Source organism: Natrix helvetica (assembly GCF_964273705.1).
Source record: "Natrix helvetica genome assembly, chromosome: 4".
Classification (NCBI taxonomy): domain Eukaryota; kingdom Metazoa; phylum Chordata; class Lepidosauria; order Squamata; family Natricidae; genus Natrix; species Natrix helvetica.
This window is the reverse complement of record NC_138550.1, coordinates 143,971,373-143,999,361: the sequence shown is the minus strand read 5'-3', so window position 1 is coordinate 143,999,361 and position 27,989 is coordinate 143,971,373. Positions and strand designations below refer to the sequence as shown.

General features: G+C 43.3%; 2 protein-coding genes across 3 annotated transcripts in view; both read right to left on the bottom strand.

Annotated features, from left to right (window-relative positions):
- The window catches only part of SDC2 (syndecan 2), a 90,970-nt gene extending 83,355 nt beyond the window's left edge, over nt 1–7,615 (bottom strand). The window contains exon 1 of one of the 2 annotated variants that reach the window (XM_081952175.1): nt 6,956–7,615. In XM_081952175.1, the coding sequence (XP_081808301.1) occupies nt 6,956–7,015 (60 nt within the window). In that variant the 5' untranslated portion in view covers nt 7,016–7,615. The remainder of the gene's footprint in view (nt 1–6,955) is intronic. The other variant, XM_081952174.1, reaches the window with a different exon arrangement.
- The window catches only part of CPQ (carboxypeptidase Q), a 638,038-nt gene that overhangs the window by 265,330 nt on the left and 344,719 nt on the right, over nt 1–27,989 (bottom strand). The window lies entirely within an intron of this gene.

Genomic DNA, 27,989 nt, shown 5'->3' with positions numbered 1-27,989 from the left:
GCTTGGCAACTAGCTACATGTATGATGGTTGCAGGGCCCTGCAGTTCCCTGTTCACAATTTGCTATCTTCCCAACCAGCTTCTGACAAGCAAAGTCAATGGGGGAAGCCAGCAAAGAAGGTTGTAAATTGTAATCATGTGATGTCTCTTCTAATGACCAGGGTGATTTGCTTGATGACTGCAACAACAAAGGTCATAAAAATAAGAGTGCATTAAATGCCTCATTTAATGACAATAATTAATTTCCCACTCCCAACTGCGGTCATAAGCTGAAGACTATCTGTATGTTCTCTTCTACTGGAATCACATTGTCTGCTATCAGGGCCACCCATGGGTGGAATCACAAATTCTCCATGGATCTCTTTCCTGCCTTCTCTTATCCTTCCAGAGAGGAAATCATTTTGAATTTAACAAAACAAAACAACTTCTAATAACAATGAAAGTTGTTTTTTTTAACTGCAGTGTAAAATGCAGATAATTTTCAGAGGGATTCGATTGGGAAAGAAAGGACACATATTTCTAGTCACAAATTGTAATAAATTAAAATTACACTCATAAACATTCATTTTACTGGGTTAACAAGCATCCCCCTTTATTAGATTAATGCTCATAATTCCTTAGCTTTTGCTTGATCGTGGGTTTTGACTTCAACAATCAAATATTGTAGATTTGGCAGATTACGAAGACCCTAGTTTAGCACTTGGTTTCTCATATATAGGAAGTGTCAAACCACATTAACAACTGGCCAGATAAAAGAGCAGGGGAAATAGAAATGTCCTATCACTCCTTAATTAAACATCAGCTTAGCTGGAAATATTGAAATCTCAGCATAGCTGGTGGGCACCAGGTTGGCAAAGACTGAGCTTTGTCATCACAGTGTATAGCTGTGGCTGATGAAATCATATCCTCATAATTGCCTGCAGGAACAATTCTGCAGCTGGAACAAACACTCTGTGGTGGCAACGTGGATGTTTTCAAGACATCCAAATATAGTTGAAGGAGAGGATGCCAAGTACTTTACCACAGTTCTGCCACCACAATTGATAGCTTTCTGCATTTACTGTAATCCTGACACAATTTTCTTTGCAACACAGGCTCCCTCATTTAACACACCACAATGTCTGTAATTCCTTATTTCTCTTGTAACTGCAGCCAGAAAAACAACTCTTCTCCTGTTTTGCTTTTTTTTTTAAAAAGAAAAACAACAACTGTGGACTAGAAGCAGGGGTGGGTTCCTGCCAGTTCTAACCTCTTCTATAGAAGAGATTCCACAAATCTTTAGAACCGGTTCCAGCTCCCTCCCCCCCGCCCGTCCGCACCACGCTTGCCCCGCCTGCCGCTCACTGATTGGCTGGCTCACCAATCGCCTTGCCCGCCTCTAAGAGTCCTATCTAAACCTTAAAGTCTTAAAGCTGTCAAGTTTGAACACCCCTGGGGTTTTTTTCTCTAAAGGGTTAGGGGTGCAAGGGTCTTGTAACTTGACAGCTTTAAGACTTGCACACATCAATGCCAGAGTTCCTGAGCCAACATGACTGGAGGAGGAATTCTGGGAGTTTGAAGTCCACAAGTCTTAAAAGCTGTCAAGTTTGAACACCCCTGGGTTTTTTTTCTAAAAGTTTAGGGGTGCAAGGGTCTTGTAACTTGACAGCTTTAAGACTTGCGTGCTTCAAATGCCAGAGTTTTTGAGCCAACATTTTGGTGGCTAAGCAAGAGCATTAAGTGAGTTTCACCACATTTTACAAGTTGGCCACGCCCACCCAGTCACATGACTGCCAAGCCATTCCCACTCAGTCACATAGCTGGCAAGCCACTCCCACCCAGTCACATGGCCGGCAAGCCACTCCCTCAAAGCAGGCCATACCTACAGAAGAGGTTCTAAAAAAATTTAAAACCCACCATTAACTAGAACTTACCTTTTCAAAGAAACAGAAACAAAACAAATCAGAAAAGAATAACTAGATATGGAAAAGTATAATTATAATGTTTTGGTTTAATGTATCAAATGTATCACCTTATACATTTGAAAATAAGAATCGATAATACCACAACCATAGCATTACTGAGTCAAGGTTATATATATGCTTCCAGCAACACAGAGGAAATCTATATGAAATTATGTAGTCAATTGTAAGTGATAAAATAGAAATTGTACAGAATTGTGGGGATTTTTTTGCATTTAATTCAGAAAGACCCCGAGAAAGTTGAACAAAGAAAGCTGAACAGAAATGCAGTCAGTAAAACACTCCTCTGGATATTCCCTTGAACCACAGTCCCCAATGATTTCACAGAGACTTCAAAGCAAATATACATAAACATTTGCTAAATGTGATTCAGTGTTATCTGAATAGGTACCTTATGTCTCAGACAGTAACCAGTTTGCTGCTTCAGGGTGATGCAACTTGTAGTTAGGATCATATGGAAGAGACCAGATGGAGGAATTTCCTTCTGTTTATCAAAAAAGACATTTCCCAAAGGGCATTTCCACTCTATAATTCTTCAGAGTCTGAATGGAATCAGATTTCACCTTAAAATTTTGAGAACAATGCTATAGAACAGGGGTGTTGAACCTTTGTTGAACCTTTAGGACTGTGGACTTCAATTCCCAGAATTCCCCAGTCATCCCTAGTATAGCAGTTGAAAATTGGAGAAAGGGGAGGAGACAAGAGCTAAATTTCTAGCAGTGGAGAATGGTTGGCTACAGATAAAATGGTTCAAGTAAAAGGACCACATTTGCCTCAATCTCAGATACTTCATACCTGAATCCACAATACATGGACTCATCACTGATACTGTGAACTACTTTGAAGCTGATTTTGAAACAACACAAACTCCCATAAAGAAGGGGCAAAATTATCAGGAAGAGATCTGCTTCAGAATATTCTAATTTCTCCCTAACTCATCTATTCCTTTGCCCTTCCTTCAGTTCAGCTTAACAAGGAACAGGTTCTTTGGACTCATCCTAAACACTTGAATGAATTCATGTTTAATATAACAACATTGATCAAACCCATAATTTTTAAAACCTTAACTTTTATGGGTTTTATAATGGTGGAGGTTCATACAGTCCTTCCTAACAATATTGTTCTATTCAAACAACAATTAGCTCAATTAAGTCAGCCAACCAGAACTCAATGCAACACACACACACACACAATACTTACACACACAACCATCCACACACCACACCTTGCCTCTCTGATGGATCCTGGGCACCACTGAGTCAGGCACTTGAATTTTTTTCAATTATTGCAGTGTGCTATAAGTCAAATTCTCTTTGAAAAAATGATTCCTAATTCCAGTTGGATCATCTCAGAGCTGCTAACATCTTTACTGGCATGGATTAAAGAAATCATATTTCAGTGCTTTAGCAGATATACAGGCAACTAGTCTGCTTCTAGGAGAAACCTGAATTTCACCACATCATTTTGGAGAGATGGATCTAAAGGTAGTTTTCTGCTCTGTTTACCTGTCCAGTCACAATAATATATTCTCTGAAGAAGGATATTCCTCTTCTTTGCTTTACACAATTGATTTCACAAGTGAAATTAAATGAAGAGCTAATCAGATAAAAGGTATTTTCAGCTGCATGGTCTATTATGGGGCATGGCCTCCTATAAAACTCACATGGAATTCTTACTACTATTGGTTCAACACCAGGTAATTTCACTCCAATTCAATGTACCTGTTACCTACTGTTCTGTTAATATGTATTATTTTTAAAAATCTTCATTTTTAAATCTTGATCATGGAAAATTACATTGATTGGTTTTTTTCTATTACATCAATAAAGACCCAGTTCACAAGCAAAATGCATATAAACCTCATCAATCCTAGACTGTAAATCTGGGATAGTTGATAGGGTCTTTCCATCTTAAAAGATTTTTTCTTGTTGCTATCCTTTATGTTCAATATATTTACAACTTTTTATATAATGGGGATTCCAATTTGGGGTATACAATTCAAAATTACATTCACATCTATAAACTAGATTACTGTTCACAAAAATGTGCAGATGTTAGTCCAAAACAGGAGCACAGCAGGTAAGTATTATTCCCTTTATCATTTTTCACTTTCAACATGATGAAATTGACAAGTATCCTTTCCAATGCTCAATTTTCAACAATTAAGACTGAAAATCTTCTACTATATTGCCCCCCTAGCATGCACACACACACCATGCATGTGCATGCACACACACACCATGCATGTGCATGCACACACACACCATGCATGTGCATGCACACACACACCATGCATGTGCATGCACACACACACACACGCATGTGCGGCAGAGACCTGCTGACCAGCTGGCCGGCGGGAGGCATGCAGGCATGTGCAGTGGAACTGAACTAGGGCAATGGCTCGTGTGCCCACAGAGAGGGCGCTGCGTGCCACCTGTGGCACGTATGCATAGGTTCGATATCATGGGTATAGGGACTCCTGCTTGAGCAGGGGGTTGGACTAGAACACCTCCAAGATCCCTTCCAGTTCTATTCTGATTGATTAATCAAAACACCATATGAACTAAGCAACAGTATGACAGTCCTTCAAAAACTAAGAATTATAATCAAATAAAAGTAAATTTAAAAACCTGGAATGGTCTTCATCTGGTAATAAAATAGTGCCAACGTAGGTGCCTGTTGAGCCCTCTGGGAAGAAAAGTCCAAAAATAGGATAATACCAAAGAAAAACCTCCCTCTTTGGAAAGGCCCACCTCATCTCCTTTGATGAAGGGACCTAATTTAGATGGTCTTATAGTCCTGGTAGGTACACATGGGAGAAGATGCTCCTTCAGGTAACCTGGTCCTAAGTCAAGAAACATATATGCAGCTCATTAGGTTTACTCAGAGATACATATCTGAGGTAAATAGGGGCTCATATGACTTCTGTGTAAGCACAATTAATTCTCTCCACATTCGATCCAACTCCCAGTCACCATCACAAGAGATGTGTTATATAAAATATTTAAAGATCTGGCTACCAGTTATAGTAACTCATTACAGCAAACTGAATATCTAAAATCACTCTGAAGGAGATATCTGATTCTATGTAAAGATTACTGAAGTAATTTTTAACATGTTAAAAAAAGAGTTCAATGACAAAAGAAGATTTTAAGCTATGCAGAGGAATTCTCCTCAATTCTTTGGGGGGGGGGACATATCGGGAATCAAACTATGTAAGAACAGAGAAAGTAAAATTGAGGCCACATCAAAACACAGAGAAGGAAAAGGAAAGTCTGAAGCATTCTCAGATTTCAGCTGGGCTTTCACTCTTGCTATTCAAGCAGCAATGCCTGCATTACAAATGGAGAATCACAAATACAAGCATTCTTCTCCAGAGAGTGAAATTCAGTATCTATTGCAAATTTCTCAGATGCAACAGAAGATGAACTACATCTAACCTTGAACAAGGGGAAAAGAAACACTAGAAGAATAAGGCAACAGTATTTTGATTATTCCACAAATATACAGGAATAAGCCACAAAGGCATGTTCAAGATCCGCAGCTGAACTCATATTCTCAAAGGACACGAGCACTTTAACCAGCAGAGATCATCAGGGATTTTATCCACCGAAGAGACTTTCTCTCCAACAACTTCTCCACAGAAGAATTTGGGCAATGGAGGACAGTTTCCTCTGCAATAGATTCAGATATATATATTTTTAGCCACAACTTTATCCATCCTTGACAGAGAATAAACCTTTTGACAAAGTCCAGAGAATATTTGAAGAGACCTGCAAAACGTTGCCTTTTCTTCTCTGATGTCCTTTCTCCCTTACAATAATACACACTGGGTATGCACAAGATGAAATGTACTGGTTTTGCAAATGAGCCAACAACTGCAAATGAAACCCTGATTATTTTAAAAATACCATTTCCCTAAAATCATGAGTTATGATTCCAGTGTTCTCATAAATCCTAATTTACAAGGAAGACTGTTCATCTTCCTTTTTCCCTTCCCAGAGAAAAAACAACAACTGCATCCACCTCTTCCCACAACATAATCCAAATTTCCATTTGGATCTATCAAACACAACTCAGCTAACGCCAGGCTGGATCTGCAAACACATCCAAAACTGCCACATTCAGAATCACCATGGTATCATGTTCTCCTAGAGTCCGGCATTGAATTCAACAGACCGAGGCCACGAAGGAGAGGTTTGAATGATAAATACACCAGATAGTTTAACAACTGGAGTGCTAAATCATCACTCTAACTCTCTCGCCTCCACCCTTCAAAAATTGTTTTTACGCTCCTCTCTTTCAGAGTTTTTCCTGTCTTATCCCATTTTTTTGCCATTTGCAATTTTCGGACAGATTTTTTTGTTCAAATAAAACCGTACCCCAAGAGTTGTCCCTAGCCTTTCCAAAGAACTAAGGCCCCCTCCAGTTCAAAAGCCTGCTTCCCATCCACACACACACACACCGCCAAATCCCAGAAGGAAAAAAACATGTTCTACCCGTCAAATAAAAATATAATGGTTCTCTCCGCCCTTCCCCTCCCCCCGTTTCACATACCATTAAGCAGGGCGCCCCTCCTGTTTAAAAAGTTTTGATCTTTGCAAATGACCTTAGCAAAAGTTCTGCGCAGCAGATGTGGGAACAGCGGGGGCGTCTCATCCTTTCCTCCCGCTCCGGATTGATCCCCGTCCCGCCGCCCGTCTTTCTCCAAGTCGAGGCCGAAGCCAGTTTCCGAACCAAGAAACCGGGATGTCGGTGCTGGTTTTTAAAAATATACCCGCTCTCTTCCCATCGCCCCAGGATCCAGCTAGAAATTGCCCGTTAAGGCAGAACGGCAAAGAGGGGGAAAGTTCCCCAAGAGTTAAGAGCAGGAAAGGAGAGGCACCCGCTGACCCAGTGGACGGAAACCGTCCGAATCCAACACAAGCGCCCCACGCAACAGCCTCTTACCCTGCTTCCCCGCTCCCCAAATGACACGAAAACAAACCCCCTTACCGTCTCGCCCGAGACGGAGGCCGACAAGGCGAAGGCAAGCACCATCCACACGTTCCACATTATCCCCACGTTGCAGCTCTCGCTCCGGCCCGCCACGGAAAAGGAGAGGCGTGAAGAGACGCCCCGCAGATTCCCCCGAAGGAGCGATCCGCACAACCCCCGGGGCAAAGCGCTGACTAACGATCCGGCCGGGAGCGACGGCCTTTCGCTGGCTCCCTTTTCGCTTCTCCTGCCTCTCTCTCTCTCTCTCTCTCTCTCTCGGCTCCTTTCCCCCGTCGCTCCTCACTTGTCGGCGTGCTTCAGGGCGGAGTTGACCGGCTAGCGGGGGAACGGAGGGGGTGGTTGGTTCGTTGGATGGATGGATGGATAGGTGGATGGGTGGGCGGGCTACTGCCCGACGGTCCGCGGGCCCGAGACCTCGCCTGCCCGGCTCTCCCGCTCTCTGGAAGCTGCGGGCGCAAAGAAGAAAGTTTGCAGTCCGGGCAGCAGCAGCGGCGGCGGCGGCGGCGGCGGAGCAACCGAGGCGCGCGCGCTCCCGAGCGTTTTCCTCGCTCCCCCCCTGGAGGATGGGAAGGAAAAGCCGAGCCGAGCTAGGCGAGCCGGTCCTCCTCAGCTGCTTCCACTCCGCCTGGGCTCGCTTTTCTTCCGCCGTCTGCGAGAAGCGACTCCTAGTTAAAGCCTGGCGAAATTCCTGCAGGATTACAACACAGATTGGCAGGTCCTTCAGCCACTGGGAGGGCGCTCGCTGCGGCAGCCCCGGCTCGCTTTGGCCTCTTGCGAAACCCGGCTAATCCCTCCCCGGGACCGCTACCCACCTCTCCTCCTCCGCTTCTTCGCCGCCTGTCTGGCCGGACGGCGGCCCAGCCTCCCCCGCCCCCCCCCCCCGCTCTCCCGCGCCTGCTGCTCCGCATCCACCTTGGATGCCCCGGGAAAGCGCTCCGCCGCCGGTCCTGGCCGCTCCGATCGAACGACGCTCTTCCCCACATCGGCACCGGCGCTTCAGCTTCTCCTGTCGGCGGAAAAGGCAGAGTTTTGAGCGAGAGAGAGGCAGAAGTGCCCGCCGGATACTTGCAGAGGTGCAACTTAAAGGGGGGGCCCTTTGCTGGTCTTTGCTAATGAAGGAGCATCTCCGTCCAATTGAAGAAGCATGTTGGTTTGCTTGGACTATTTAAATGCCCCATGCAGAGGCAGCTGTATAATGGAAGCTTCCCTACGCTTTTTGATCCAGCATTTTTCATACATGCTCTGTAAACGCCAGAGCATTTTTCATTCATGCTCTGAAGAAGCACTTCCCCCAGTTTCCAGTCCATGTAGTCTCCGAGAATCATGCTCCCCCTCCTTCCCTCCCTCCCTCTCTCTGTATGTGTGTTTGTGTATCTTCAAGTCAGTGTTGACTCTCTGTAACTGCCTGGAGAAGTCTCTGCAATGTCCTTGGCAAGGTTTTTGAGAAGTGGTTTGCCATTGCTTCCTTCCTAGGACAGAGAGAGAGAATGACTGGCCCAAGCTCACCCAGCTGACTTTCTGCCTAAGACAAGACTAGAACTCACAGTTCCCCATTTCTATTCTGGTGCCTTAATCACTAGGCCCGAGATGGCGCATTTGACAGCACCCGAGCCATCAGGTCCAGCGTGCAGGCGCACACTGGCCAGCTGGTTTTTGGCGTTCTGGAGGGCCAAACGAGGTATTTCGCCCTTACCAAGCTTCAGGAAAGCCTCCAGAGCCTGGGAAGGACAAAAAACAGGCCCAACGGGCCAATCGGAAGTTTGGAAATGATCCGTTTTCAGCTTCCAGAGATCCTCCAGGAGGCCAGGGATGGTCGGTTTTGTCCTCCCCAGGCTTCAGGAAAGCCTCTAGAGCATGGGAAGGGCAAAAACTCCCCCCCCCATGCGCAAGGCGGGAGTCATGCACGCATGCACAAGTGGGCAGAGCCCATTCCATTGTGGGTGTGGCTGCACATACAATTTTGGCACACCTTTACAAAAAGGTTCACCATCACTGCACTAGGCCAAATTGGTACTGACTCCATTCCCTGACCACAGACCATCTCCTCTAGGTAGCTAAGGAAGAGATTGACTACTGAAAACATTTTTTTTCCTTAGCATATGGCCTTTTTCTAATAGTATTTCCACCTTTGACTACCATGATGGAGTAACAATATAAGCTTAGGTACTTCTCAGTATGAGTTGCTGGAGCAAAAACCAAGCTAGCTGTGGTATTGTCATCATTTCCTATCAAATACATTGGGTACACAATGTCTATTGTTTACCTGATGTTCTCAATATTGTGCCCTTTGTGTACATTAAACTGGGGCATCTTTCTGGCTTCTTCCAACTGGCATTTACATCCTTAATAATTTCCCTAGAAAGTTGGTCGGATTCCAGAGGAAGCTATTACTGTGCCATCGTCCTATTTATTGATCTAATTTCACAGAAGGGACGTGGGATCCAGGACAAAGTCTTTTACTGAAAATCTCTCATTTGGTCTTTTTTTCCTACCCCCCCAAAAAGTATTGACGTACTCTACTGCTTTATCATTACGTGAATGGCATTTGTTTCTGGGGTGAGCTTTTTCTTTTCTTCATTTTTTTTCTAAAATTGAGACATCAGCTATACTAAATTAAATATTGACAGGGAAACAGACATTATGAACACCCTGAATAAGAGGAAACCAAACTGATCAGAAATATTTATCTAGAGCAATAAATCAGTTTCTGCCTATTGGTTCCCATGGTATTGTACCGTAAAAAAATCCCAAAAGATATGACTTTAAATAAATGTTGCTATGCAATCCAAGGAGGAAGCATGTCCAATCCACAGCTCTTGGGGCACATGCAGTCCTGAATAGCTAATAATTTTTTTAAAAATAAGGGAAGTTTGCTGTTTGTACACATTAATTACATTATATATTTTAAATGCAGCCCAAGACAATTCCTCTTCACTCTATACAGTCCAGACAAGCCAAAAGATTGGACATACATGTTGTATAGGTACAAACTGATAATATTACAGAAGGAATAGTCCAGCTAAACTACTAAATGTCGAGCTAGGAAGAACCAATCTTGCAAGAGTAGGAGTTCCATAAATGGGAAATATATTTAAGATTATTATCAGAAGATCTGTAATAGCAAAAAAAAAAAGAAATTGCTAATTGCTAAAAAATAATCACTTATTCTCTAAGTTTAAGGCATCATAGGGCAGGATCAGAAGTAATTGATGGAAAGTTGTTAAAGAGAGGTCCAACCTAGAAATATGGATAAATTTTCTGGCAGTGAGAACAATTAATAAATGGAATTGCTTGCCTCCTAGGGTTTGGGGCGCTCCCACACATGAGGTTTTCAGATAGACTGGACAGGCATTTGACTTTGATTGTATAAGACTTTTGCCTTGAGCAGTGGGTTGTCCTAGAAGACCTCAGAGGTCCCTTTCAGACTACGATTATATGATTTTCTGATTCATTGCTTAGTGGGATCTTGTGACAAAGATGGGTAACCTTCCAAAAACACAACTCATCACAGCTACCACCAGCATGGTCACTCTATTTATAACTTATAGTAGTCATCTTGACAATGGAAGCTGTACGTGTCTCCTTACCTATGCCTCACTGCATTATTTATGGTTTACTTCTGAAGTACAATACAACAGAGTTGGAAGGGACCTTGGAGGTCTTCTAGTCCAACCCCCTGCCTAGGCAGGAAACCCTATACCATTTCAGACAAATGGCTATCCAACATCTTCTTAAGGACTTCCAATGTTGGGGCATTCATAACTTCTGGAGGCAAGCTGTTCTTATTTTTAGTTTTTATTTTCTCCTGGAGTGACAGTTTAAATATATATTTTAAATAGTAGAGTTATTAATATGTTACAGACTTTAAAACAGCTGAAATTCAGATTCCTGATTTCAACCGTTGCTGTACTTGCCATGGGTCCACTCATGCTTTCTTGGGGAAAAGACTCACTGAATTCAGCAGAACTTACGTATTTTCACAAAGGTGTATTTATAACTGATTAGAAAGGGAATCAAGTTTCTTTTTCAACCCATGAACAAGCTTTGAGATGTCTTGGTCAGCAGCATCTAGAGAACCAGAAAGAGCAGGTTCAATGTCCTGCAACAGCAGTAAAACCAGCACTACAAAAGTATTTGGTACAAATCAACATTTGTTGTAGAATGGTTTTCTCTCCTCCGGAAATGGAAGAGAGCTAGAACTGGGCTCACATGAAAAGTATTAAGAAGTTATTAGTCCTCCTTCAGACCTTCAAAGAATCTCAACAAAAAACAAAGTGGGGGATAATTGATTTTTAGCAATTAGGGAAATCATTATCTGAAAGCCAGAAATTCAATTTCCTGTTGTGTATTATATATGTGCATGCACACAGATATGTACTAGTAAAGTAGAATTACAAACATGCATTTCAAAAATGATTAAACAGCTCAAATTTATTAGAACTCATGCTTGTAATTAATTGATCAATTACATGTCATCAAGTCATTTTTAACTCCTAGCCACAGCATACAAATTGCAGTAGTTATTTCTTTTTTAAAAAATCTTTAAAAAACATTTCTTTAGCTTATATAAGTGCCCACTCAACATGCTTCATAACACATCTCCTCTCCGTGAGCAATTAAAATTGAATTAGTAATTGTAGAAAGGAAATATTAACTTAACAAGACAAACATATCACGGACGTTTTCTGAATAGTAGCTCCCTAGATTTATTTTGCTCCAGGCAAGTTGGAGCCAGAATACAATTAACTAATTGTTAATCCTGGAGAATGAAAGAAGTGTGCTTTTAAGTGACTATCTATATGGCAGATTGGCTCAGAAAGTTATTTGTGCTACTTGGGGAGGTTTTGGTTCTTTTTCTGTATTGAATAGATTTATATGTGGTGCAACATCATGGATTTTGATGCCAGGGCATTGACTCTTTAGGAATGGTACATCTAGAGATGAGATGAAGCTGGAATGGTGGGAAAGGATTTAACAGATCCAGCAATTCAGGCAACCCACATGCTCTTAGTATTGAACAGGACAGTTTCATGTGTTGTACGATAAACAAAATCTGCCCTGCTAGAGTTCATTTATATCTAATGATTGATTCTGAGAAAAAAATGTTTATGTCCTTCTGCATCTCACATGCTGTCGGAACAGGTTATAATTTAAATAATAATAGTTAGGAAAAAACAACCAAATACCAATAAAGTAACAGATATAGGACTCTTCAACAAGGCTAAAATAAGTGATGGCCATATGGCTAAAAAATAAATAAATCTACACGTTGTGTAATAACTTTTGACTAAATTCTGATCAGTCTCTGCACTGCACTTTCCACACTTAAATAATACATCCACAGTACAATTCTTGTAGCTATAACTTCAGACGTCTTGGCCCCACAATTGTGGAACGGTGTGGTACATCTGCTCAAGCAAAAGCTGTGCTAAGCACTCTAGTGCCCTCTGATGATATACTTTCAAATACCCATTGCTGTAATCCTTATCTGATCCCCACAGCTGTTGTCAATCCATAAGAACTTTCTCCAATGAAGCTACAATAGGCCCAGTTTCCTTTGTCCTCCATTTCTAAGGGGGCTACTGCAACTGTAAGGAAGGTACTGGCAGCTATACAACCCGAACAGACCGTAATGTAGACAACTAGCAGCATCTAGCCAGCTTGGCTAATCTTAAAAACAATAAGGAGGGTCAGAACCGATTAGTATTTGGATGGAAAACTGGCAGGAAAGGTTAGAGATTGCATGGGGGTGGGTGGTTGTTTGTGTGCGTGGGTGCATGTTTTAACATTCTGGAATGGAAGACAGCAATGGCAAACCATTTGCATGGTGTTGCCAAGAAAACTACAGAGATGTATCCATACAATCAGCAGGAGTCAAGCATAACTGAAACCAGGTTTTCTCTTTTTTGGACAATATTTTTTGTGCCAAAGCTTGGGTTACTTAAGAGATTGGGATGTTGTTACATATGTAAATACATTATTTCATCCTCTTCCTTCCAACAGATCATTTGGAGGGAGAGGGAAGCAATAAGAATTTCATTCTCCCTTCCAACAGCTTTGTTTGAAGGTTGCTTATTCTGTACTGTGGATCATCAGTAATTTTGAGTAGATTCACTGGGAGACAGGGAGAAGCCAAGGTCTGCTCTCAGTACTGTAATTTTGAAAGGATCTTTGAGAAAGAATTCTTTCATAAAAGCGAAATGATCTGCTTGATAAACTATACCAGGAGTCCGCAACCTGTGGCTCAGGAGCCACAAGTGGTTCTTTCATCCCTCTGCTGTGGCTCCCTGTTGCCGGTTGGTACCACAATTTTGAGAGGAACTTCCAGTTGGAGAAGGAGGAGACTCTATGGCAAGGGACGGTCAGCTCCACAATTGATAGGGTTTTCGGTTAGGACAGATAGATGAAAAAGGACACTGCGCTAGGAGGAGGAGACTCTATGGTGGGGAACAGGACTTCCGGTTGGCTCCAGAGTTGAATGGGAGGCTTCGGGTTAGGACCTTTCTGGCCCTTTGAGTGTTTCAGATTGCCGACCCCTGAAATATACACTTGACAATTGGAAAAAGAGGAGGTGTTCCCTAAGGAATGAATGTTTGCAACGAACATGCAGCCTTGAAACCATAGCTTGCCCATATGTACTTCATAGGTTGAATCCTGTGCTTTGCCTTTTATGGATTGGAGGCACTCAAATACTTTTTTTTCAATGGAACAGATTGATATTTAATTGTGGCTTACAATTGCTCTCATCAGCCATTCGGTCATGCCCAACCTCTGGCCATTCTATGGGTCAATACTCTCCATGCCCCTCTGTCTGGCACCATCTCCTTCAGATCCCCCATGGTCATCTGGTGTCATCCTTTATAATGCCAGCCAATAGGTATTAGGGAAGTCCCTTCTCCCTTTTCCACTGATCACTCCCAGCACGCTTGATTTTTCAAAATGAGTCAGCTTGCATGACGTGGTCAAAGTATGATAGCCTTTGGTGATCTTGGCTTCAATTGCCTTGGCTTACAAATGCCATTAGACCAGAAAGGAAAGACAAAGTCCATCATTGCTTAACTTCATAATATGTTTTGTATTTGTAGCTACATAACAATGGCTAGTTTCCATTGTAGCTGGAGCACCCATCAAAGCCCCCGTAGCTTCTCTCCAAATGCTACCAAATTGTAATTTTTAATTGACTGAAAAGGAATAAACATAATACTTTAAAAGTAACATAATTGTACAATTTAGGATTCTGTTGTCAATCTATATTATTTTGGTGTGCAGCCTCTGGCATCATGTAGCCCTTGTCTCTAAATGTCTGCCTAGAAAAATCTCACCCAATATCTGCTGAGGGCATTCCTTTCACATTTTGCTCCCCCCGCCCTTTTCTATTTTCCTTTGTCACACCCAAATCTATATAAGCTCTATTTGCATCTCAACAAATTAGATATATCGAGTGAGGTGCATCCTTTCTTCATATTTTAGCCCAATACTTTTTTAGCGCCATCTATCTACTCTGAATACTATATTTCTCAACTAGACACCATAGTCTCTTTCAAGCTTTTTTGCCTTTTTATTTTTGCATCCATTTGCACTGTATCTGTCTCCTCGGTATGCATATCTATATAAATAAACATGTCAGCTATGGTGCTTTATGCATTTTTATGTTTTTCAGATTGTGTTTTCCAAAGTAATCACAAAGTTTGAGGCATGGCTCAGAATTCGCACTGCCTGTGCTGTTTTGAAATGTGTTGTCTTTTACTATTCAGCTCATTTCCTTTCTCTTTTTTTACATGTACATATGCAGTAAATTTGCCTACTGTTACAGGATGAAACTCATATGCTGAAGAGAGGGTCTCAGATGACATCTTTTTGAGATAAAGAGGCAGCTGCTGCTCCTAACTAGTAGCTAAAAAGAAGGGAACTCTCAACGAGATGTTAAATGAAGGAGGTGGTGATGATAATGATTGATAAATTATATTGATATATATTACAATGGTGTGTTCTGCAGAAGTAGCTATTCTATACTTAGGAAGTCAGAGGAAATAGAAATGGTGGACGCCATAGTTAGTGATGGAAGCCCCATTCCTTTTTAACATATATCATCCCATGGATGTAAAATATAGGTATTGGCTGGGTTTTCGAGTTGTACCTTCCATTTTAACACTGTTTACCACCCCCTGCTGACACCTACACTTATCTTCGTGTGGCATTGGTTTTGGAAATCAGATAAAACAATAATATTATATTATTCCTTGCTCTGTAATGTTTATGCTCATTGGACTGTTCCCTCATTTGATGAGCAAAACCAGAAGAGTAATTATTAGAATGACTTTGTGGCATAATAAATAAATTATGAAGATGCATACAACTTTTAAAAAAAAATTGTGTAAGTGATGGAGGATTGCCATCTTATAGTGACTTTATGTTTGGTGGCTCGATTCAGTGAAGCAATGATTGATACGTCAGCAATGAAAGAGATAGACATGCAAATATATGCATGCAAATCTCTTGTGTCAGCTTCCTGTCTTAAATTAAGAATGGAACAACTTATTGCTAGGATTGCATTATTCGCAACAATCCATCTTGTTTCCCTGGCAATAACAACATAAAAGTAGTTGCCATTCCTTCCTTCAGTACATTTTTTCATCCTCCTAGATTGGATAATATACTAATTTTCTTAGCAATTGCAAGATAAGCCAAGGTCATCTAGTTGCTATTTTCTGAATGAAGGTAAGACAGGACTGTGTAAATGCATACAAAATTCTGCTATTGTAAGGATAACCAACAAAGTTCGTTTGTTTGTTTTCTTTTCGGGGCCTTCAGGTTAGTCTTGATTCCTGGCAATTGTCTGGACTGATTCCTGCAGTTTTCTTGGCAAAAATTTTAAAAAGTGTCTTTTTTCTAAACCCGAGAAACTTCTTCCAGATCTGAACTTTACTATTTCAACCAGCCCCTGGAGATGGATCTGGGACAATTTAGCCCATGGGCAAAATCCAATCCCTATTTTTGATGTAAAGAAACAGTAACACAAATACCTCCCTCAAAATAGCATATAAATCAATATTTGAATAATAAATTATCATGGGGCTTCATTTAGGCTCCTTCACAACTAAGTTACTTAGCCTATATGTGATTCTAATAGGCGCAAACCACATCAACAAAGATCTACTGATGTGGTGACATAAAAGACAAGCATCTGTACACCAGATTTGGTGCCTGAGTTGGAAGCTGTCTGATTTTGGATGTGTCTAATACTGTCTGCCTGCTAATACAAAGATGAACGATTTTTAAAATCACATTATTGATACGATTTATGATTTGGCGGATTGTTGCACATCGTTCCTGGTTGGTGGAAGGTGGGTTATAATATGCTAGCTTGCAAGATAGTTTCTAAATTAAGAAACCCAAGTTGTGTAAAATAGTTTGAGCATGGTTGAGATAAAATGAGGTTTTGAATGAGTTTGTGTGGTACTGATCCAAATGCCAAAACTGACCTGTACCAATTTTACCTCATAAATATTAAATTCAAGGCAATGAAAAATGTTAACAAGATTCAGTTAAAAATCTTGTAGCTAGCTACAAACACATAGGAGGTTTGTCATTAGCCATAACTGAACAGGGAAGGAAGTCCACAAGCAAGGCACCTACACTGAGACTCTCCTCTTTCAGCTTAATGCAAGATACTTTCTTCATAAATGTGACACCATCAAGAGTACATTCCTGCCATGTACTCTTTGATACCAATGGGATTGGTATCAAAAGGAGAAAGCAATATTTTTTATATCTAGATCCTAAATTATATAGGACTGGAAATATGAATATAAGCACCTTGTATTAGTTTGGAACAAAATGGCAGTTTATGTGATTCAGCAATTCGTGAGACAAACTACTCTCTTCCCCAAGAGCTAGCTAAGATGTGACTTTTCATAATCAGATGCTAATAAACTGAAAGGATCCTCAAAGTTCTCCAGCTCTGGGTTGATGATATTCTGGACCTTGGGAAAAAAATCGTAAGTGAAGAAAGAAAAGTAAAACAATTGTCATGAAAATAATGAATCTCCCTGAGCAAAGTTCCATCATTGGGTATCAGCCAATCAACACCAGGTTTATTCTGGTATTCTATTAACATTCTGAATTGCAACGGTGATGAAATGTGTTTCCATTACATGTTTCTTAATATGTTCCAGCTGGTCGTCATCCAGTGTCAAAACAAAAGGGCCATGCAAGCTCACACAGGGTCACAAGGACTTTGATCCTACCGTAGCTGGGCTTTGTAGTTGTGGAAAGAAATGGGAAAATATCAATAAAGGCAGGGGGGGGCTGTAGGATGGAGAGTGGGAAAGGCAAATAATCTTTCTGGGAGCAGAAAAGAAGCATTTTATTAAACATGAGAGAAGAGATAGGCATACGTCTCCTTGTTTTGTTTTTATGATGGTGATGATCATCATCTTTTTTCTAAAATAGGAGTTGCCCGGTTGGTAAAGAGGAAAGCCAGCATGCCTCAAAGAAGAAGAAAAAACTTGTATTGATGAACAAGAAAACTCGACCATTTCATCATTGGGTATCAGCCAATCAACACCAGGTTTATTAAGGAAAATCAGAATGGAAGAGAAAAGCTGATGCCATAAAATAAAGACAAGGGTTTCAACATCCTATCATGCCATAAGGTCATATTAAAGTAGCAGGAGTAACTCAAGAAAAGGCGCAATAGAAAAAAGGCAAAATAAGACTTCATACTATTTAGGACCCTAAATGAGTTGAAAACTAAAAAAAAAAAAAAAAAAGATCTAGCAGTTCCAAAGGGGAATAGACCAATTAGGTCCTCTAGATTACAAATTCAAATCTAGAACTTCTGCCCCTGTGGAGATACTCACCCAGTGATATTTGCACTGATTCAAAGAAATATTTAATAACTATCTATAATGTGTGGTTCATAGACTCTTGTGAGCTTTGTTTAGCTTCAGCTCTGATCTAATTATCAATATTTTTTAGTGACCAGGCATGTATGAAAAACCTATTTGTAAGAAATGACTCACCATGCTAAAATCTGGGAAAGTGATGTCTTTCGAAGAGAGGGTAATAAACCGGGGGGAAATCATTTTAGAGAGAGAGAGACTCATTTTTTGATGCTGAACTACATGTAGAATCCCTGCTGCTAATTCCTCTTTTTTAAATATCAATAATTACAAAAACATACAAGAAATATAATTAAAAGGGTGGGGGGTTTATCTTCTGGTTTTGTTTTTCTTCATCCAAGGTTAGACTACATTTAAAAAAAAAACAGTGGCCAACGATTACCCAATTATTATGGGTTCATTTTCTATCAAGTTGTGTATAATTTCAGCTTTAGGGAAAGGTTTGACGGGTGGTACAGCCTTACTTGATTGTCTCCCCTTCTTAAAAACAACAGAAAATTCCTGTTTGCTTCTAAATTTTGTCAGTGCATACTTGGTGAGTGGGTTACAAAAATAGATATCAAAGCTATATGTCTATATTCAAAAAATTCATATTGTTGTTAGTCGTGTCTGACCCATCGCTACCCCATGGACAATATTCCTCCAGGCCTGTCCTCTAACATCCTCTGGAGTCCATTTAAGTTCACGCCTACTGCTTTGATGACTCCATCCAGCCACCTCATTCTCTGTCATCCCCTTCTTCTTTTGCCCTCAATCTTTCCCAGCATTAGGCTCTTCTCCAGTGAGTCCTTCCTTCACATTAGGTAGCCAAAGTATTTGAGTTTCATCTTCAGGATCTGGCCTTCTAAAGTGCAGCCAGAGTTGATCTTCTCTAGGACTGACCGGTTTGACTGCCTTTTTAGTCCAAGGGACCCACGGGAGTCTTCTCCAGCACCATAGTTCAAAGGCCTCAATTCTTTGGCGCTCAGCCTTTATTAAGGTCCATAAGATTAGTTAACTTATATGAAAAGTTTCCTTGGTGACCTTCAGAACAACCTCAGGATATCATTAGGGAGAGAGGAGCAAGCAAGAGGGAGGGACGGAGAAAGAGAGAGAGAGCACAATTTCACTCATCCACCCACTAATACTAGCTTTGGCTTCATATACAAATAAATGGAGGAGGAAAATGTATTGCTTATGTTTTTTGCCCTGAGTTATTTCTAGAAGTAAACAAGTTGGGATACAAATAACTAAATTTTATTATTATTTTATTAATAATTCAATTTTATTAGTGGTCTGTTATATCAGCCTTCCAAACCTCCGTCTTCCAGATAGATTGAATTATATCCTGCTTCACTACAAGCCAGTATGACCAGATATACAGTAACTCATGTAATGCATGGATGGGAGAAAACAAGTTACTAGATTGTTACCCATTTGGGTCTTCACGATCCAAATACCATTTCAGGCATACTTTAGCTATGGAATAGCCGATTCTCTCAAAGCGCCATTTAATGTCATGACCAGAATTTACCCTTTGCTGCTCAAAGGCCAGATTTTAGATCAGCCATGTACAACTGTCACAGCTAACTGTGGCAAGATCTAAGATGCAAGGACCTTTTTGTCCTGAAACATTGACATTTCCCAACCCGTGTGATGAAATACAAATGTTAAACCTATTGATTTTGGCTCAGGGGATGGAAAACATAGGACAGAAGCTACGGAGTGACTCAGAGAGCATTGGCAGCTGTGAATTCTGATTCAAGAGTGTTACCCTCTGAAAACAGCATACTGGAATATAGTGGAAATATGGCTTGCTTTCTTTGTTTGTTTGGTTGCTTTAAATCCAAGCTTCACTTTGGTTGAAAAGGGAAATGTCTGAATGTGAGCAACAGCTTTAAAAATCTGAGAAGCAAACAGAAACATTTCATCATAAGAGTGTCTTCTTCGGTGGCAAATGCTGCCTGATCCTTTATTTAAACAAGATTGTCAGGCACAAGAAATCAGGCACTAGGATTGTGTAAATGAGTACACATTTATTCCATACTGTTTCTCAACAAGAATCTGAACTATTAATGGTCAAGGCAAATTGGCAGTAGACAAGAATCAATGGACTCTTGAATGGAATTCAAGGAGTGCTAGACTTAGAGCTCTTGTGGGCATGAATAGACTCCAAATTGATGACGTGCTTGATCCTTCCCTCAGCTCAATCTGGTCATCACCTACAAAGATAAATAGCAAAAAAGAGGGATAGATTCTAGGGAGAAGACTATTTCTTATTTACTTAATATGTACTTAATGTATTTCTGTATTGCATCCATATCTTGAAACATCCGAAACTAGTGCACACACACAAAAACCTGTAAAAGGAAAATTTATAAGGATAGAATTATTATATATTTGTTAATTTAAAAAATTAACAAAGTAACATTATGATCAGTTTAAACCAGAGGTGAAATGCTCCCGGTTCAGACTGGTTTTCCCAAACCAGTAGTAAAAAAGTGCTACTGGTTCGGGTGAACCGGTATTGCCAACGATCAGCTGTGACATACGATTTATATTAGTAGAATCGTCATATTTCCTGCTTTCTAGTTAATCTAAATCATGTGACACGGCGGATTCTCCCCCCTTGCTGTTCTACTTACCTTTGCAGACTTGGAAGTCTTCGAAATGTTCCTTTTTTTTAGCACTGCACGGGTGCGCCTCAGCCACACTTGCACACTCTCGGTAGCAGACTCATCAAACCGGTAGCAGACTTCAGAGGAGTTCACCACTGGTTTAAACCATTCAATAAAATCTCCTCCCCGTTCATGCATTACACCTGGAGGAAAAGGTGAATTTAACATCTAAAATAACATTGACAGATGTGCTCTCAGAACCACTGAACAAAATCTTTCAGACCTCCTGGAGCACAAGGAAGTCTCGGGGGACTGGCAAAGAGATTATATTGTTCCAATCTTCCAAAAATGGGTGGAGGAGGAGTAGATCCAGGCAACTATAGAACAATTAGCCTGACATCAATATCTGGGAAAACCCTGCAAAACATAATCAAGGAGCGGATTTGTGAATTAGAGATGACATGATAGCAATCTTCCAGTACTTGAGGGACTGTCACAGAGAAAAGGAGGTCAACCTATTCTCCAAAGCACCCACGGGGAAGACAAGAAATAATGGGTAGATGATCATTAAAGAGAGATTCAACCTAGAACTAAGAAGAAATTTTCTGACAGTGAGAACCATCAGTGAAGTAGCTTGCCTCCAGTCTGCTCAATGCCCAATCATTGGAGGTTTTCAAGAAGATATTGGACAATTGTTTTTCTGGAATGATATAAGATCTTCTGGTGGAGCAGGCGGTTGGACTAGAAGACTTCCAAGGTCCCTTCCAACCTTGTTATTCTGCCTTCTATGTTCTATGTTCCACTTTATTTATTTATCCTATTGAACCAAAATCAGACTGAAACTCAACTTTGTGAAATAGGTCATGCAAACATGACTTGCAGTAGGATTAGGCCCTATTTTTCCATATGAATCATTTCCAGCTGCATCTTCTGGCCATTTCCCAAATATTTGAGCTGAGAGTGCCTATGTTGGCAAAGTAATGTCCTTAGAGATGAGCCGCAGATTATGAATAAGTTATCTATGCAGTCAGAATACATCCTTCCATACACATCATCTGTTTTCCTTTGTGGAAATGATGATATGCAAAGTGGAGAAAACAATTAAGGAATACTATGAGAAATTAAAGGCATGGTATATGGAAAGGAAAAATAGAACAATATCTCATTTACACCAACACCATTCACTGCAATAGTGCCTGTGCTTTCATTCTTATGAACAAGCATTTCTCAACTTCAGCAACAGACTTCAATTCCCAGAATTCTCCAGTCCACATATCTTAAAAGTTGATCAGGTTGAATAACAGTATTGTAAACTATCTTTGCTTCCATCACATCCATGCTTCATATATTATCTGTTCTTTCAACTTGCCTCTTTCTTGTTGAGGGTCTCATCAACTTTATTCAGCTATGACTTTCTCACTTCCCCTTTCTCTTAACTCATTCACTCTTTCATATTTTTGTTTAGCAATTTGTTCTCTTTCATAAGTGAAACATCTTGATGCAGTGCTTCCCAAACTGTATTCGGTGGAATCCTTACATTTCTTCCATATTAGTTCCTTATCAATGAGTTATTGCGGAAGAGCAAGTAAGAGCAAGAGAAGAGGGAGGAGGAGCTTCCGGCGATGGCGGTCACCTCTTGAGCTCCAGGAACTGTAGCGGAGCCCCAATGGGGGGGAAGGGGTTGCTGCCGGCCCTCGTTCCATCCGAGGGCCGAGAGTCGGACTGCTGAACCACCCTGGCCTGCTTTGGACCTATTTCGGTCCGTCAGGGTGGTCGGGGAGGCCGGGGAGACCGGAGAGAGGCCGGAGAGAGGTGAGAGGCTGGAAAATGGATGCGGGGGCTGGGGCTGAAGGCAGGAAGAGGAACGGCGATGGCTCGCATATGTTTGGCGCAGGCGATGGCGGAGGGAGTAAGGAGACGTCCGTGAGAGTGACTGGCAGGGCCGGGACTGGCCGGGACTGGCTGAGCAGAATGGAGCTGAGCAGCTGAGCAGCTGAGTAAACGGCAGAGATGGCAGCGGCGGCAATGAGAAGAACGGGAGAGGAGACGCCGCTGCCAGGGGGCCTTGCTGAAGATCTACTATCTCCGAGCGCCCCCTGGTGGCTCCCCCCGCCTGCAGACCAGCCAGCACTAATAAGGAGACGCCGAAGGCTTAACATCAGGATATTGGAACGCTGGGTGAGAGCCTGGAATATGAGGTTTTTGGGCTTTTTGGGAGGGAGCCAGGACAGAGTCTGGAGTTACAGGACGATGGCTGGGGGTGGTCTAGAACAGCAGAAGCTACCGGAAGATCGGGCCTAGGGCCATGGAGAGGCCGGAGTGGTGCCTGGATTAAGCAGGCCTAGGCTAAGAACGCCCCCCCACCCACTGAGGACCCTAGACTTCTGTCCATGAGCTCATGCTCACCTGGGACCATCTTATGCCCACTCGGGACCATATAGGGCTTTCACCCACTTTTGTCATCTTTTATCATCGTTTATCATCTTTGCCACCTCTATTATGCCTGCACCATCTGGACATTTGGACTTCTATCTGCCCCCCCCCTATCCTCATCCAAATACGAACAGGATTCTGCCTCTTACCCCCCCCCTACTGACTTTGTTAACATCTGCAGCACCTTAACCCCACTGGATTCTTATATCAATTTACCTGAGGTCAGACCTGCTCCGCCTGCGGGAGGCCCCTCTCTCGCAGGCATGGCCCTTGGCTCTCTCAAGGGCCCGCCTCGATGACGGGTTTGTCAACCCCGAGAGGTGCAGGAAACGGAAGCTAAGGGGTTTTTTAATTAAATGCTTTGTATCTTTTTTAGGGGGTTCCAGGGTGGGGGGGAGGGTCCATCAGACCGGGAGGGAAGCCAGTGCCAGGCAAACAGGTGAGTCCAGGAAGGAAGGGAACGAGGTGGGGGGGGAAAGAAAAGGTCATTTCAACGGATGGTTGTTTTATTACAACGGTCGTGGGGAGAGGTGGATGCGAGGACAGGAGAAGATCCCAAGGTCGGTTGGGAGACCGTGGCTGCTGGCTACGCCTGGTCGTTTGTACCAACCCCCGCAGTCTGGGTGGTCAGGAGCTACAGAGCCAGGGCCTGCGGCTGATGCTTTGCAATGCAAGGTCTGTGATTAACAAGGCCCCCCTCATCAATGAGTTGATCTCAGAGGGGGAGCTAGACCTTGCAGGGATAACGGAGACCTGGTTGGGCCACGAGGGCGGTTTGCCCCTCGTGGAAATGTGCCCACCGGGTTTCCGGGCATTTCATCAGCCCCAGGCCCTGGGTAAGGGTGGTGGGGTGGCGGTAGTTATTTGAGAATGTTTGGAGCCGAGAGAGTTCACTGTTCCTCAGATACCCGGGTGTGAGTCCCTTGGTGTGAAATGGGGCCCAGGGAGGCAGTGGGGCTTGCTGATTGTATACTTGGCTCCTCGCTATGCATCAGCAGCCCTGCCCGAGCTCCTCAAGCTGATCTCGGAAACGGCAGTTGAGACCCCCAAGCTTCTGGTTATGGGGGATTTCAACTTGCCGTCGACGGGAGAGGCTTCTGAGGTGGCTCGGGAGTTCATGGCTTCCATGACGGCCATGGACCTGACCCAATTAGTTCAGGGCCCCACTCACGAAGGTGGTCACACACTGGATCTTGTTTTCGTATCTGAGCAGTGGACGAGTAATCTGGGAATGGGGGATTTAGTCATCATGCCCCTGTCATGGTCTGATCACTCATCTCTCTGGCTGAACTTCCCTGGCGCTACCTCCCACCGCGAGGAGGCGGAACCAGACTGTCTAAGCTGGTACCGCCCCAGGCACCTGATGGAACCGGATAGATTCCAGACGGAGCTTGGGCCAATACCTATAGCCCTGACCCACTCCCGGTCGGAGGACCTAGCGGCCGCCTGGAATAGGGCGGCGGCTGGGGCCTTGGACCGGGTTGCGCCTTTGCGACGTCTCCTGCAGCAGCGATCCACCCGGGCTCCTTGGTTTACCGCGGAGCTGAGGGTGATGAAACGCCACAGGAGACGTCTAGAGAGCAGGTGGAGGTCCTCACACTCCGAATCTGATCGAGCACAGGTAAGAGCCTACTTGCGGACTTACCTTGTGGCATTGAGGGCGGCCAAACGTAGACATTGTGCCATCCTTATTGCGTCCGCCGATAACCGCCCTGCCGCCCTGTTTCGGGTGACCCGCTCCCTCCTATCACAGAGGACGCGGGGGGCACCCCTGCAGGGAAGAGCAGAGGAGTTTGGGGAATATCTGCAGGACAAAGTCGCTCAGATCCGGAGCGGATGGGCCCCCTTCAGTGGACCGGACGAGCCGTCAACAGCGAGTCTTGTGAGACCACTCTGGGAGGAGTTTGACTCTGTTGCCCCCGAGAATTTGGACAGGTTACGTGGACGGCTGCGACCCACCACATGTTCAATGGACCCGTGTCCCTCCTGGCTGGTACTGGCATCCTGGGAGACGACACGAGGCTGGCTTCTGGGCCTGGTGAACGCTTCGTTGGGTGAGGGATCCTTGCCAACCACCTTGAAAGAGGCGGTGGTGAGGCCCCTGCTCAAGAAGCCTTCACTGGACCCAACGGAACTAGCTAATTACCGTCTAGTCTCCAACCTTCCCTTTTTGGCGAAGGTTGTTGAGAATGTGGTGGCGCAGCAATTTCCGTGACACCTCGACGAATCCGAATATCTAGACTCACGCCAGTCCGGTTTCCGACCCGGGCACAGCACGGAGACAGCCTTGGTCGCGTTGGTTGATGATCTCTGGAGGGCCAGAGATAGAGGTTGTTCCTCTATCCTGGTCCTATTAGACCTCTCAGCGGCTTTTGATACCATCGACCATGGTATCCTATTGCGCCGGCTGGGGGGGATGGGAGTCGGAGGCACCGTTCTACGGTGGTTCGGCTCCTACCTCTCTGACCGGACGCAATGTGTGTTGACAGGGGGGCAGAGGTCGACCCTGAGGCCACTCTCTTGTGGGGTGCCGCAGGGGTCGGTCCTCTCGCCCCTCCTGTTCAACGCATATGTGAAGCCGCTGGGGGAGATCATCCGTGGTTTTGGGGTTGAATACCATCTGTACGCTGATGATACGCAGCTGTACATCTCAACCCCAAATCACCCCAACGAGGCTGTCGAAGTGATGTCCCGGTGTTTGGAAGCCGTCAGGGTCTGGATGGGGGACAACAGACTCAAACTCAACCCCTCCAAGACTGAGTGGCTGTGGCTACCGGCACCCCGGTTCAGCCAGCTAACTCCATCGCTGGCCATAGGGGGTGAGCAACTCCCCCCTGTGGAGCGGGCGCGCAATTTGGGCGTCCTCCTAGATGCCCGGCTGTCTATGGATGACCATGTGGCAGCCGTGGCAAGGGGGGCGTTCCACCAGGTTCGCCTGGTGCTTCAATTGCGCCCCCTACTGGACCGGGATGCCCTACGCACGGTCACTCATGCGCTGGTGACGTCTCGCCTGGACTACTGCAATGCCCTCTACATGGGGCTTCCCTTGGGACGCATCCGAAGACTACAGCTAGTCCAGAACGCAGCCGCGCGGGTGATTATGGGGAGCTCAAGATACTCCCACGTGACACCTCTCCTGCGCGAGCTGCACTGGCTACCTGTGGTTTTTCGGGTGCATTTCAAGGTATTGATTACCATCTTTAAAGCGCTCCATGGCACAGGACCCAGTTACCTGCGGGATCGTATCCTCCCGCACACATCCCTACGACCAATCCGCTCTCACAGGGAGGGACTGCTACTGGTGCCGTCCACTAGGCAGTGCCAGCGGGCGATGCCTAGGGGTAGGACCTTCTCTGTGATGGGCCCAACCCTCTGTAATGACCTCCCCCCCCCCCCGACATTAGAACTACCACTGACTTCCGTTCCTTCCGTCAAAAATTAAAGACTCACCTGTTTCGATTAGCTGGCCTGGCACATTCTTAGTTTTTACCTCCCGGTGGATATATTTTAATGGGTAATTTTGGGTAATATTTTAACTCCTGGGTTATTAGAGTTTTTAATGTACTATATTTATTATTCTATATACAGTCTTGCAACCTCCTCCACCTACGTATTTAATTATTTAACTGTTTTATGTATGTATTTTATAACGCATTTTAGTGACTGTACACCGCCCCGAGTCCCTTTCGGGAGAGGGGGCGGTCTATAAATACGAATAATAAATAAAATAAATAAATAAATTATGGGTCCCTTTGTTGGAAGAAAATTTCCTGAGTTTGTTCCCAGCTGGGAAGCAGTTAGCAATGCCGAGAAGAAATAGACTTGGAAGCAGCTGCCAGAAAAGGGATCCTTTAATTCAGGAAGGCAAGAAAAGTAGTGATGCAGCTAGAACGTTCCTGACTTGCAAGTAAACTTGGAAGTGTGACTCTAAGACTTTTATGCTTAATTCCCCTTTGAAACTCCTGCAGCTCGATGGGTTTTGATGTGTTTCTGATTGCCCTGGGTATTGTTTTCCTGTTTTAGTGGGTTAATTTGATCCCAGGTCTTCTGTTTTTCCTGTCCCAGGAGTTAGTCCTGTCAGAAAAAAGGGAGTTTTCATTTACTTTGGAGAGTTTATTTATAGCCTGATTCCCCTTATTTTAATGGCTCTACTTAAGCGTTACTTTTGTAACAGCAGTTCTAAGTTTTTCCTGGTTTTCTTAAAGGGGGAAGGGCTGGCTTGAGTCTATTGGCACTGTTTTCTGAGATTTCTGGTGCTGAGAGGTTTCTCGCACTGTCTTTTTGGGGTGTACTTCTAACATCTCAAGGGCAACCAATGCCTAATTTTATTCCAGTTATGCTCACACGCTTGTATACTGGAATCTGTAATATGCAGTCTACATTGAAAACCAACATATTTCTATCTGCATTTCACCAACTTAGAAGTACATGCAATATATTGACCCAGGCACTTTTCAGATCAAGTGAAGTTGATATTATTTCTGCTATTACTATAAAGTAGTAACATCCCTGACTTACAAGCATTCATTTAGTGACCATTCAATGTTATCACAGTGCTGAAAAGTGACTTATGACTGGTCCTTGCACATATGACCATTATTGCATTCCTGGGGTCACAAGCTCTCGATTTGGGCACTTGGCAACTGGCATATATTTAAAACAGTTGCAGGTCATTCAATCACCATTTGTAACCTTCCCATCCAGCTTCCAACAAGCAAAGTCAATGGGAGAAGCCAGGTTCATTTAATTACCTTATAATCCATTTAACAACTGTGGAAAGATATCACCCAGCCCTCTCGCAGAAAAATGAAATATCCTAGGAAATATTGAAAAGGCAGAATATTATATTTTCCTGGATGTGAAAAAGGGAGAAACACATTTTAAACACAAAGTAAATTCCTGCAGCTTCCTGCCCATCCCCACTTTGTCAATGGGCCATTAAGAAGGCCAAGGTTTTCTTTACATAATAGAGAGTTCTCCCCATCAGCTCCAGGGGGATGGGATTAAGGCATGATAATATTGGCACTTTACTCAACTGACCACATGGCATCAGAGAACTCTGAGAATTCAACCAAACCTGGACTCAGCCTAGAGAGT